Source organism: Megalobrama amblycephala, linkage group LG22, assembly GCF_018812025.1.
Source record: "Megalobrama amblycephala isolate DHTTF-2021 linkage group LG22, ASM1881202v1, whole genome shotgun sequence".
NCBI classification, from domain to species: Eukaryota; Metazoa; Chordata; class Actinopteri; order Cypriniformes; family Xenocyprididae; genus Megalobrama; species Megalobrama amblycephala.
This window is the reverse complement of record NC_063065.1, coordinates 5,483,408-5,495,193: the sequence shown is the minus strand read 5'-3', so window position 1 is coordinate 5,495,193 and position 11,786 is coordinate 5,483,408. Positions and strand designations below refer to the sequence as shown.

At 34.8% G+C, this 11,786-nt stretch overlaps 2 protein-coding genes across 2 annotated transcripts; one reads left to right on the top strand and one right to left on the bottom strand.

Moving 5' to 3' along the window:
* The first annotated feature begins 726 nt into the window (after nucleotides 1-726).
* Nucleotides 727-8,094, top strand: acp5b (acid phosphatase 5b, tartrate resistant). Its single transcript, XM_048175171.1, has 6 exons — nucleotides 727-946; nucleotides 1,131-1,321; nucleotides 2,995-3,122; nucleotides 3,215-3,406; nucleotides 7,117-7,264; nucleotides 7,684-8,094. Exons 1-6 carry the CDS (start codon nucleotides 874-876, stop codon nucleotides 7,921-7,923), a joined length of 972 nt encoding a protein of 323 aa, XP_048031128.1. The 5' UTR covers nucleotides 727-873; the 3' UTR covers nucleotides 7,924-8,094.
* Nucleotides 8,095-8,828: 734 nt separating this feature from the next.
* LOC125258277 (tissue factor-like) lies at nucleotides 8,829-9,916 on the bottom strand. Its single transcript, XM_048175172.1, has 2 exons — nucleotides 9,702-9,916; nucleotides 8,829-9,265 (listed from the first exon to the last, which is right to left on the bottom strand). The coding sequence occupies exons 1-2, from the start codon at nucleotides 9,889-9,891 to the stop codon at nucleotides 9,174-9,176; spliced, it is 282 nt and encodes a 93-aa protein (XP_048031129.1). The 5' UTR covers nucleotides 9,892-9,916; the 3' UTR covers nucleotides 8,829-9,173.
* Between the last annotated feature and the right edge of the window lie 1,870 nt (nucleotides 9,917-11,786).

Genomic DNA, 11,786 nt, shown 5'->3' with positions numbered 1-11,786 from the left:
CTCTCTAAGACATCCCTTTTATAGCTAATCATGTTACAGACCTGATACTAACTTATTAGTTGCTAGATGTTCTCCCAGCTAAATCTTTTCAAATATTTTTGCTTTTTCAGCCATTTGTTGCCCCCGTGCCAACTTTTTTGAGACCTGTAGCAGGCATCAAATATGAAATGAGCTCATTTAGTGGATAAAAGTGTCAAATTTCTCCATTTAAACATTTGTTATGTTATCTATGTCCTATTGTGAATGAAATATTGGCTCATGTGATTTGAAAGTCTTTTAGTTTTCATTTTATTCAAATAAAAAAAAAACGTCCCAACATTTCCGGAATTTGGGTTGTAGAATATTAGCTATATATTAGTACTTATTAAGCACATATTAATGCCTTATTCTGCATGACCTAATTCTACATTCTTAATCCTACCCAATACCTAAACTACCTTACTTACTATTAATATGCAGTAAATTAGGAGTTTATTGAGGGAAAAGTCGTAGTTTATATGTGTTCCCTATACTAACGTGTTACCAACAATTCTTATAAAATTACTTTTATTACCAGCAACAGTTAATATATTATTAATAGTTGTCCTAGTTTTGTTAGTGTATTTCTAAGCATTTTTTTTTCTGATAGCTGATAATAGCATGCATTTGTTTACAGTGTAAACTGGTGAACATTGGCCACTGCATCATGTGCTTCACTCATTCTCAGCTCAATACAGGAAGCTTGTCATAAACCACATCTTGTTTCGCTTTAGGTGCAGAGAATAGAATGTTAAGCTGTTTGTGGCTTGTCAGTGTCTGTGTGACTCTCAAACACGTAACTTTACTTACACTGTGACCGTTTCCAGGATTAGATCAGCCATCTGAAGGCATTATATGGCGTGGTTGGCCTTCCTTCTTATCTTCTGCCTTCAGACAATCAGCCCACCATGTCAGGCAAATGAACAAGGTAGAGTATTTCTGATGTATTTTCTTCTGTATGATTACAAACTTTAAAATGTCAGGAAGTGTAATCATATCTGGCCACATGATTACTAGTGCAGACAAACCGGTTCAGTAAGAATTTTCCATGTGATTGAACATGAAGTGGGTCTGTTGAATGTGCATTGATATAAAGTCTTATTTCTCTCCAGCTTTTCTAAGGTTTGTTGGGATTGGAGATTGGGGTGGACTTCCTTTATACCCCTACTACACGCCACATGAGTATGATACAGCAAATGAACTGGGCAGAATTGCTATGAGCTCAGGTCTGGATTTCGTCCTCAGTCTTGGAGATCATTTCTACTACAGTGGGGTCAGGGACGTAGATGACACCCGCTTTAAGGTTGGTAAACTGACTGGGAACTGATTGGATGGATATGGTTTGCTATTGGTCGATCTCTTGTGAGTGACAGGTTGTCGTGCCCTTGCGCCAGTAAACATCATCAGAGATAAGAGAAGAGATGTCACTGCAAGAGGGAGGGGAAGTTATTTTGATTAAAGATTATGAGGGCACATGAATTAAAAAATTATGTGCACAGACAGATTACAAATTTTCAATTTTGATTTCATGGTGACTTTAAGTGCTTGTGAAATGACCTCAAACCTTTTGAGATATCCACCATGTAAAATATAAGGTTTTCTCAGGTTATCATGTTCAACAGGCAGTCTAGTTTCAAGGTTTGATTTCTGGTGTGGATGTAACTTGCATCAGACAGGTTGAAGAGCAGACGGTGGGACTGTGTCCAGGGTACTTTAGCGCAGTGAACTGTCTTTACACCATCAGGACATGTGATAGAGTTAGTGTGAAAGACAATTAGGTCCCTCTAGTGGTAGAGGAACCGAACGCAGTCAAGCTTTTCCCTTAATTACCATAGTTTGTGCATGGTCATAATAATTTTACCACAAGTAAAACTGGTTAGCGCCTCATCACCATATTTAGATAGATGTAACTATGGTAAATTGTTATTAGTTGCCTAAACACATTTAGAAACTATAAAATTAAATAAAAATATTGCAAAAAAGTACCATGGTACAGTGAGGTTTCGGATGGTAAGAAATTTCAGATGGCCATAGTGCTTTGATATGTACTATAATACTGAATTATGGTGTTTTGTTTTATGGTATTTTATATGGTTTACGTGTATTTGTAGTAAGACCACAGTAAGCACAAGTAAAACTTGATGGTTCCTCATCACCATATTTACATCAGTGTAAATACAGTAATTGTTATTAGAAGCCTAAACAAATTTAGAAACTATACAATAAAATTTGTGCTGTCAAATCAATTAATCGCTATTAATCGCAACTAACATAACATAACATAACGTGTGTGTATAGTGTATATATAAATGTATATTGTGTTTGTGTGTTTAGATATATATATATATATATATATATATATATGGTAGATGTGATTAATCGTGATTAATCGTTTCGACAGCACTAAATAAAATAAATTGCGATTAAAAGCATTTAACATAATGCGTGTATGCAGTGTATATAGTATATATAAATGTATATATGTATATATATATATATATTTTTTTTATGCTAGATGCGATTAATCTTGATTAATTGTTTCGACAGCACATAATAAAATAAAATAAAATAAGATCATGGTACAGTGAGGTGCTTTGATATATTGTCTATTATGGTACTGAATGATACCATATGCACAAACCATTTACATCTCTTACAAAAATTAAAAAATACTTAAATTTACTTAAATAGCATAATCTACTTTTATAAATAAAATTATCTTCTATTAATAATAATTAATAATAAAAGTTATTTCATTTTTTTCAATTACATAATGCAATTTTATTAATTATTATGCATTATTATTTTACTAATACATTATATATAAATGTATGTATAATAAAATATAATATATAATACTTTATATTTATATATACAATTATATACATAATATATTATATATACAGCATATAATGTATAATATTTAATTATTTTTTTTAAATTATGAACCTAATGAAGCTCTAATAAATTCTTCAGTCTACCTATGAGAGTGTGTTCTCTCATCCCGCGCTGATGCCTGTGCCGTGGTACCTGGTAGCAGGAAATCACGATCACCGAGGAAACATATCAGCCCAGATCGCCTACTCAAACAGATCTGAAAGATGGTGAGTCGGAGGTCAAAGGTCAACATCTGTGCGTTAAAGAATGTAAACATGAGCATTCATGACCACAGCGGGCTGCTGTTAATGTTTGGCAGGATCTACCCCGACCTCTACTATGAGCTGAACTTCAAGGTTCCTCGCAGCAACACGTCCATCACGGTTCTGATGATCGACACTGTGGTTCTGTGTGGCAACACCTATGACGGGCTTCACCCTGCTGGTCCGGAGGACTACGTTGCTGCCAACAAACAGCTGAAGTGGATCGAGCAGAAACTTCAAAATACCAGGTGAGATATTAGTACAACAGTAGTTAGTTAACACATAAATACTGCCCAATATTTTTTTCAATGACGTACGACTCAGTGGAATATCCGATCTGTCTGCTTACACGGCAGGCGCAAATGCATGTATCTGATTCATATCAGATTTATTACCACATATAAATGAGGCCTGAAACTGTTCTGAGAATATCAGAATCCGTGCATCTTTTTCCTGCTTACATGTTCATGGGTCATATCCAATCTGTGCCACATGGGAGGAAAAAATTGGAATTGAGTCACAGTATATAAAAGATGAACAAACAACAATGAAATCCAACGTCCAATGTTTTGCTTTTTACTGAGCAAACATTAGTCCTGTAATGGGAATTTTAGGGCATGTTTTAAAGGCCTTGACCTGCCACACTCCTTCCACTCCTCCATTGTCTCCTCCTTCGCTTATTGTCTCTCACTCCTTCACCGCCTCAGATCCACCCTCACATTCTCTTAAATCTCAGATAGGACCTGGAATACACCCCTGGCATTCCTTACTAAAAATATGACCAACAATTAATTTTATCATTATTGCAAACATAAATGCTGTTATGTTTTGTGTGGAACCCAAAGAAGAAATGTTTAACCCTATAAAGCCTACTGTGTCATATTTAATACATTCATTTCTAAGGCCTCAAAATTAACAACATGATCATAATTTTCTTTACAGAAAAACCTCTTGTACACAATCTACATTTTTTGCAAGTAAAAGACCTTTTTAAATTTCTAAAAATGCCTTGCTACATGTGTTTTTGCTGTAAAATATTTCATATTTAAAGTAATATTAATATCAAAAATAAACGTGAGAATAGCTTTTATATTGTTATTAATATTTCAAGACAAACATTTACTGGACTGAAGCAACTTGCAGTAGGTTTACTAGATTTCGATACAAAATTGATACTTTTTTTTTTTTTTAAATATTACAATATTTTCAATATACAATATTTTAAATGATACATTTAAATATCATCTCACTAAGACATATTATTGGAAAATACAGTTTGACAGCTGATGTTTACAGTATGCAAGTAGTCTTTTATACTGTTATAAAAAATGGTATTGATATACATTTGTCACGGATGCACACAGACAAGATGTTAGGATCCAGTTGCAGCATTTATTGGTAAATCCAAAACGTAAATCCCAAGACAGGCAAGGGTCAAACTCCACGTAGTCAGTCAACAAACAAAAAGCCAGGAATACAACGTGCATGTAACAAAACAACGAACCACAAACAAAGGTAGAACCAACTGAGTATAAATAGACAGACACTAATTAACAAACACAAAACAGCTGAATGCAATGAAGGATAATAAGTCCGGGAAGTGGGTTATGGGAAATGAAGTTCTAAACAGTGACAAAAGTCTGTGTTGAAGTGCCCTCTAGTGGTTTAGCTAGGGCACTCCAATTCGTGATCATGACAACATTACAAGCTATCAGAATCTTATCTTATGCTTTGGCCATATGAATAACAACTTCTATAATCTATACTACATATTTTTGCTCAGTTTGGGCCTCTAAATAAAAGTTTTTCTCTATATTGTCCTATATCATATGTATAAGCCATAAAAGCCTAAAATATCTAATATGATACAAAATATAAAACACAAGCAAACTTTTTCTTTTTCTTTAAAGATTTTTCTAATTCATGCAGTTCTTTTCCATTAAATGACAGACTATTCGCAAAGACAAGACAGAGCAGGTTACCTTTAATATGAAACAATGTCTCAAAAGTCAAATTTGTTACGCTTTAAAGAAATTTAAACAATAAAAACCGTTTTGTGGCTCTTTAATGTGTCGTGACAGATCGCTGTAGTGCCTCAGTTCAAGCGGCTCGTGAACCGATCATCTCTTCTTACTAGTTCATTTATAGCATCAAATAAACATGAATGAACATCAGAAGGAATATTGTTTCAACCTCTGAAAGTCGTCAGTACACACAATTTTTCAAGTTCAAAATCCACCGACGTTAATCTACTAACTCCCCTGACTGCTTTGTCGGACAAAACGGTGGATTCGGCGTTATGATTGGTTAGATAACATGTCAATCAAACTCCCTGCGAAGGATCAATTCCTTTCAGGGCTGCCAGGTTTTCACAACAAAACCCATCCAATTGCTACTCAAAACTAGCCCAAAACTAGCCCAGTCTTGTTCAGGGGTAAAATTCGTATTCCAGGGGCTAAATATCATGGTATTTGGGGTCACTTCAACCCATGGATATGAAAACAACCCACGGCAAAGGTGGGTTAAAGGTGCCCTAGATTAAAAAATTGAATTTACCACGGCATAGTTAAATAACAAGAGTTCAGTACATGGAAAAGACATACAGTGAGTCTCAAACTCCATTGTTTCCTCCTTCTTATATAAATCTCATTTGTTTAAAAGACCTCCGAAGAACAGGCGAATCTCAACATAACACAGACTGTTACGTAACAGTCAGGATCATTAATATGTACGCCCCCAATATTTGCATATGCCAGCCCATGATCGAGGCATTACACAAGGGCAGCCAGTATTAACGTCTAGATTTGTGCACAGCTGAATCATCAGACTAGGTAAGCAAGCAAGGACAATAGCGAAAAATGGCAGATGGAGCAATAATAACTGACATGATTCATGATAACATGATATTTTTAGTGATATTTGTAAATTGTCTTTCTAAATGTTTCGTTAGCATTTTGCTAATGTACTGTTAAATGTGGTTAAAGTTACCATCGTTTCTTACTGTATTCACGGAGACAAGAGCCGTCGCTATTTTCATTTTTAAACACTTGCAGTCTGTATAATTCATAAACACAACTTCATTCTTTATAAATCTCTCCAACAGTGTAGCATTAGCCGTTAGCCACGGAGCATAGCCTCAAACTCATTCAGAATCAAATGTAAACATCCAAATAAATACTATACTTACGCGATTAGACATGCTGCATGACGAACACTTTGTAAAGATCCATTTTGAGGGTTATATTAGCTGTTTGAACTTTTTTTAATGTTGTTTAGGGCAAGCGCGAGCTCTTGGGGCGTGGAGCACGGTATTTAAAGGGCCACACACCCTGAATTGGCTCATTTCTAATTATGCCCCAAAATAGGCAGTTAAAAAAATGAATTAAAAAAAATCTATGGGGTATTTTGAGCTGAAACTTAACAGACACATTCAGGGGACACCTTAGACTTATATTACATCTTTTTAAAAAAAGTTCTAGGGCACCTTTAAAGTAGCCCAGTTCCACAGGAAAACCATAGACATGGCAACACTGATTTCTACTGCTACACTTCAAGTCTTCTGAAACCATGCAATAACTTTGTATGAGAAACAGACCTCAATTTAAGTTATAAATTTGCATTTTTGGGTGATTTTTTCTTTTTTTTTAAATGCCAAGGTTTTTTTTGTTGTTGTTGTTTTTTAATCAGTCAATTCTTGCGAGTGAATATTTGTTAACTAATCTTAAAAAGGGACGAAAGGTTAAGCGCCTGAGAGGATTGTGTTTAATGTACAAACTGTTGGCAGACAGATAAAACTAAACTCAAACAGCACATGCCCTCACATGTGCAGGGGAAAGTACAGTAAATATCCCACTGAGAGTAAAACACTGACATCTGTTTTCCACATCAGAAGTGAAACAAAGTTGAAATTCATCAAATGCTTTTATAATAAATGCATCTTGTGGTTACTTATCCTCAGGTCAGATTTTGTCATTGTGGCCGGTCATTATCCAGTCTGGTCCATTGGCCATCATGGTCCGACCAAGTGCCTGGTATCAAAACTCAGACCCCTCCTGAAGAAGTACAATGTCTCCTTATATCTGTGTGGTCATGACCACAGTCTACAGGTCAGTATCTTGAACATCACATTATTGTGTAACAGAAAATCAAGCAACTTCTTAATATAACATTGTTTTGAGCAAATGTTTTAAAGTGACTTCTATGGGTGTTAAAGTGACCAAACAGCATTAAAGGGATAGTTCACCCAAAAGTGAAACTTCTGTCAACATTTACTCACCCTCAAGTTGCTCTGTATTTTTTTTTCCACACTATGAAAGTCAGTGGGGTCCATCAACTCTTTGGTTACCCAATTCTTCAAAATATCTCCTTTTGTGTTCTGCAGAACAAAGAAATTCATACGGGTTTGGAACAACATGAGGGTTTGTAAATGATGACAGAATTTTCATTTTTGGGTGAACTATCCCTTTAAGCAGTGGAACTATAAATATGACTTAATATGATGTAAAAATGTTTTCTGTTTCATCAGTTTATCAGAGAAGACGATGGAAGTTCATACGTTGTCAGCGGAACAGGAATTGCAGAGGATATTCACACTGACCACAAGAACAGCTTCCCGTCATCTTGGCAGCTGTTCTCCAACATGGTCAATAAGACGACAGGAGCATTTGTGTACTTTGAGGTCAATACAAATGAGATGTTGATAAATTACATGCAGCCAGACGGGAAGTGTGTGTACCAGACATCCGTCTCTAAACGCAAAGTCTAACTTTGACGTTTCTCCTAGTCTGCTTTTAATAAACACAACAGTCACTTTGGCGAAAGTTCTATTTGCACTAATAATTCTGTTCTATATTTTATTTTAATTTAGTTTTTTTTTTAAGTTAAATTCATGTTTAGTTTGTGATGAACAAAATAAAACATTTATATTTCATAAAAAGTAGTGATTTGATTACTGCAAAAATACAGTCTTACTTATATATGCAAAATCATATTTTATCTGAGCTGTGAATGCGAGTTTGCAGTGTATTGGATGTTATGCAAAAGACCAATTACCAGGTCTTGGTTAAAAACTTTTTAATGAGTTGTCCTATCAGGTTGTACATACAATGCAACCAATGTTATTTGATTCACTAGCAAATAACTCTCATACGCCAATTTGGTTTGGTGAATCAAAAGCATGCAGCACAACCAGTGTAGTCTGATTAATGACTCTTATGAACTGGTTCCTTAAGCCGCGGTCACACCACACTAGTCTTTGAACGTGCGAAATTTTTTCGGATGCTGTAACGGTCGTGATATGACGTCACGGTTTACGGCGTCTTTTTTATAAACATGAATTCAACACATAACTTAAAGTAATACATTTAATATGTAAAAATATAGAACCTACTTGACTTTACTGCAAATATATAATTCTTTTAATTCAGCCAAGAGGTCATGCCGTGAGAATCGATCTTCTACTGGTCGCACGTCTTCACGTGATGCGAATTCGCAGGTCAGAGTTCACCAAACTTGAACTTTGGAACGCAGCGAAATGCGAAATTTTTCGCACGAGCTTGCGTTTCCGGTCTGACGCATTCGCATGCGTTTGAATGGAAGTCAATGGAACGAAAAGTGCAGTGTGACCGCACCTTTAGTAAATCAAAAACATACGTCCAGTGTAGTATGATTCAAAAGGACTAAGTATATCCTTTTAATAGTAACCTTTTAAAGGGTTAGTTCACCCAAAAATGAAATTTCAGTAGAACTAATTGTTAAGTTTGATCCTCCCAAGTGTGCACAACAAACCCTATCTTAAATCATACAGTATTTCCATTTGTTAGCAAGTAGATAAAATTAGGTAGTGCTTATAAAAACGTCTATACAGTACAATTCAGTGTCCGACTAAAGAACCCACCACCTGACAGTACAAAGGTCTTGTCTTGCTAAAATATGTCTAACATATCTACATTTTGAGGTTTCACAGGAACCGTTCAATGGTAATCCCTCTTTTCCTGTGTTTTTCGCTTGCTTTCTTCACTTGCAGCGTATCGCGATGACAATAATGATTGCTATTATTACAAAAATGATGGTAAGAATGGCTCCAACGATGACACCCATGCCGTACTCTGCAAAAACATTACATCATCATCGTTATGGTCACACAAACACTCGATTTAGCGATGAGTTTGATGGACGCCACAGGAATTTTGCAGTTCTATTGGTCCCTAGACGCTGATATGATTCAATCACAATCGCAATCCGCCCAACAGACACATTTCTTATCAATTATGAGTTGCATTAAATGTCTCAGTCAGTGCTGTGAATCACACATTCATAGAGTCCATATTATCCTCTGATATGATACTATATCAGCTATCCGACACTTCATAAATGGATGCGTTACAGCTAGAATCCAGATCAGGGGAGTGAGTCTATTTTGGGAAAATGATTCACTTCCTATCAAGACCAAATTCACAATATTTGCTTTTCCTGGGACTGTTGTGCTGAAAATCCCTGACAGATCAAGTTTAAGTCTTGTTATTTAAAGAGTGAAAGCATTACCTTTAAAGAAAGATGTTTCTTCTTCTGGAGAGCACTGGATGTTGCTGAGCTCCCCGAGTTGTTTGTCTTGCGGAGCGCGGAAGGGTAGGTACGCCTGAATGTTAAAACAGTAACTCTCTCCTTTGTCCAGATCCATCAGCTCAATGATGCTGCTTTTACTGGTCATCTCTTTCTGATGAAGCCAACACATAAAATGATGTATAATATGTGTAATGTATCATATAGGTTCATGGTAACACTTTATTTTACAGTGGTCACCTTAAAATAAAGTGTAACCCATTGCAATAAGGTCCCATTAGTTTAGTTACTAGTTAGTTTATCAATTTTACTGGTAGTCCACTGTATGAAGAATTTTTGGGTATAATATGTCACAGTTTACTTTATTTTGCTATCCTCACTTACATAAATGAACTAGTGTCCTGCACCCACTAGTAAAAATATATAAATAATATTAAAAAATGTCTGAATATATATATATTTGAATATATTTTAAAATGTAATTTATTCCTGTGATGCATACACTGTTAACGATTTTCTTGTATTTTTACAGTACAGTACTGGCAGCAGGGTTGCCAGCAAGTTACTGTATTTTGATTTACAGTAATTGTACTGTAATTCAATTTACAGTACAAAAGAACAGTACTGTAATTCTACAAAACAGTACTGTACTGTATTTTTACTGCATTTTCTACTTTTAGTTTGCTTCTGCTGTAATTAATAATACAGTATTGTAAAGTAATATCAATATTGATATATCACTGCTAAATATTACTGCAATTTTCAAAATAACTAATAATATTAATACTATAATTATATAATATGTAGTTATTACGGTATATAAACTTATAGGAAGTAATATTAATGATGACAGAATACCTGCAAATCAAAAGACAATCCAAACAATGTTCTTGTCAAAAATATGTTTTATTCAATCAAACTATTAAAACCATTGCATGTTCAGTGAATCAGCAATTTACAGGTATTAACGGCTGTTAAAAGGGACAGTTTACCCAAAAATGAAAATTCTGTCATAATTTACTCTCCCTCAAGTTGTTCCAAACCTATATGAATTTCTTCCTTCTGCTATAGCTGAATTTTCAGCATCATTACTCCAGTCTTCAGTGTCACATGTCATGATCCTTCAGAAATCATTTGCTAGTCAAGAAACAGTTGTTTCTTCTTATTATTCATGTTGAAAACGGTTGTGCTGCTTAAATTTGTTTTGGAAACTTTGAAATTTTTTCAGGATTCTTTGATTAATATACACTGTAAAAAAGAACTGTTGGTTTAACTTAAAAAAGCAAGTTGCTTTAAAATTTTGAGTTCATTGAAATTAAAATTTTAAGTTAATACAACGAAGGTGATTGGTTTAATCAACAGAAACTCAAAATGTTATGTTATCTGAACCACATTAATTATCTCAAGTTGATTTGACAAAAGAGAAAATGTGATAACAAATCATGAAAATAACATTTTACAGTAGTTCAAAAGAACAACATTTATTTAAGGAGATCTTTTATAAATGGAGATCATATATAAATCTTTTGCAACATTATAAATGTCTTTACTCTCACTTTTGATCAATTTAATGCATCCTTGCAGAATAAAAGTATCAATTTATTAATTTTTTTTTTTTTTTGAATGGTAGTGCAGATTATTTAGCATAAACTATAGTTATATATAGTAACTATAGTGTATTATAAATATAGTGTTACAGTTGCTCTGTCCGGAGTGGATGTTTATACCATCTTGGAGTTCCTGCTTCTATTCGGAGTGGATGTTTATCTGTCAGTGTGTTCCTCGTTGGATTGTGTTCGGAGATCTGCCCTATAGTCCCTGTTGCTGCCAAGGACCTGCTGCACCATGACTTTCCTGACCATCTCTTTGAACATTCTCTTTGAGAGTTTTTCCTTAATAAAGGATTTGTTCAGTTAACAATAACAATATTAATAACAATGTTTCTATGGATCAACAGGATGAACAAATATTGGCTAAGGGTCGTGCGGTGCAAGCCTTGGTGGCACAGGTGTCGGAGGTTTCTGCCCAGCTCCAACATCTAAGATCTGAAATCAATCGGATCATCAT

What these genes read in the sequence shown, in the direction of transcription:
- acp5b (XM_048175171.1), top strand. Translation starts at nt 874, where the DNA reads ATGGCGTGGTTGGCCTTCCTTCTTATCTTCTGCCTTCAGACAATCAGC. An exon ending in ATGTCAGGCAAATGAACAAG is followed by an intron (nt 947 to 1,130) that starts GTAGAGTATTTC and finishes ATTTCTCTCCAG; the next exon opens with CTTTTCTAAGGTTTGTTGGG. An exon ending in TAGATGACACCCGCTTTAAG is followed by an intron (nt 1,322 to 2,994) that starts GTTGGTAAACTG and finishes TAAATTCTTCAG; the next exon opens with TCTACCTATGAGAGTGTGTT.
- LOC125258277 (XM_048175172.1), bottom strand. Translation starts at nt 9,891, where the DNA reads ATGTGTTGGCTTCATCAGAAAGAGATGACCAGTAAAAGCAGCATCATT. An exon ending in AGAAACATCTTTCTTTAAAG is followed by an intron (nt 9,266 to 9,701) that starts GTAATGCTTTCA and finishes ATGTTTTTGCAG; the next exon opens with AGTACGGCATGGGTGTCATC.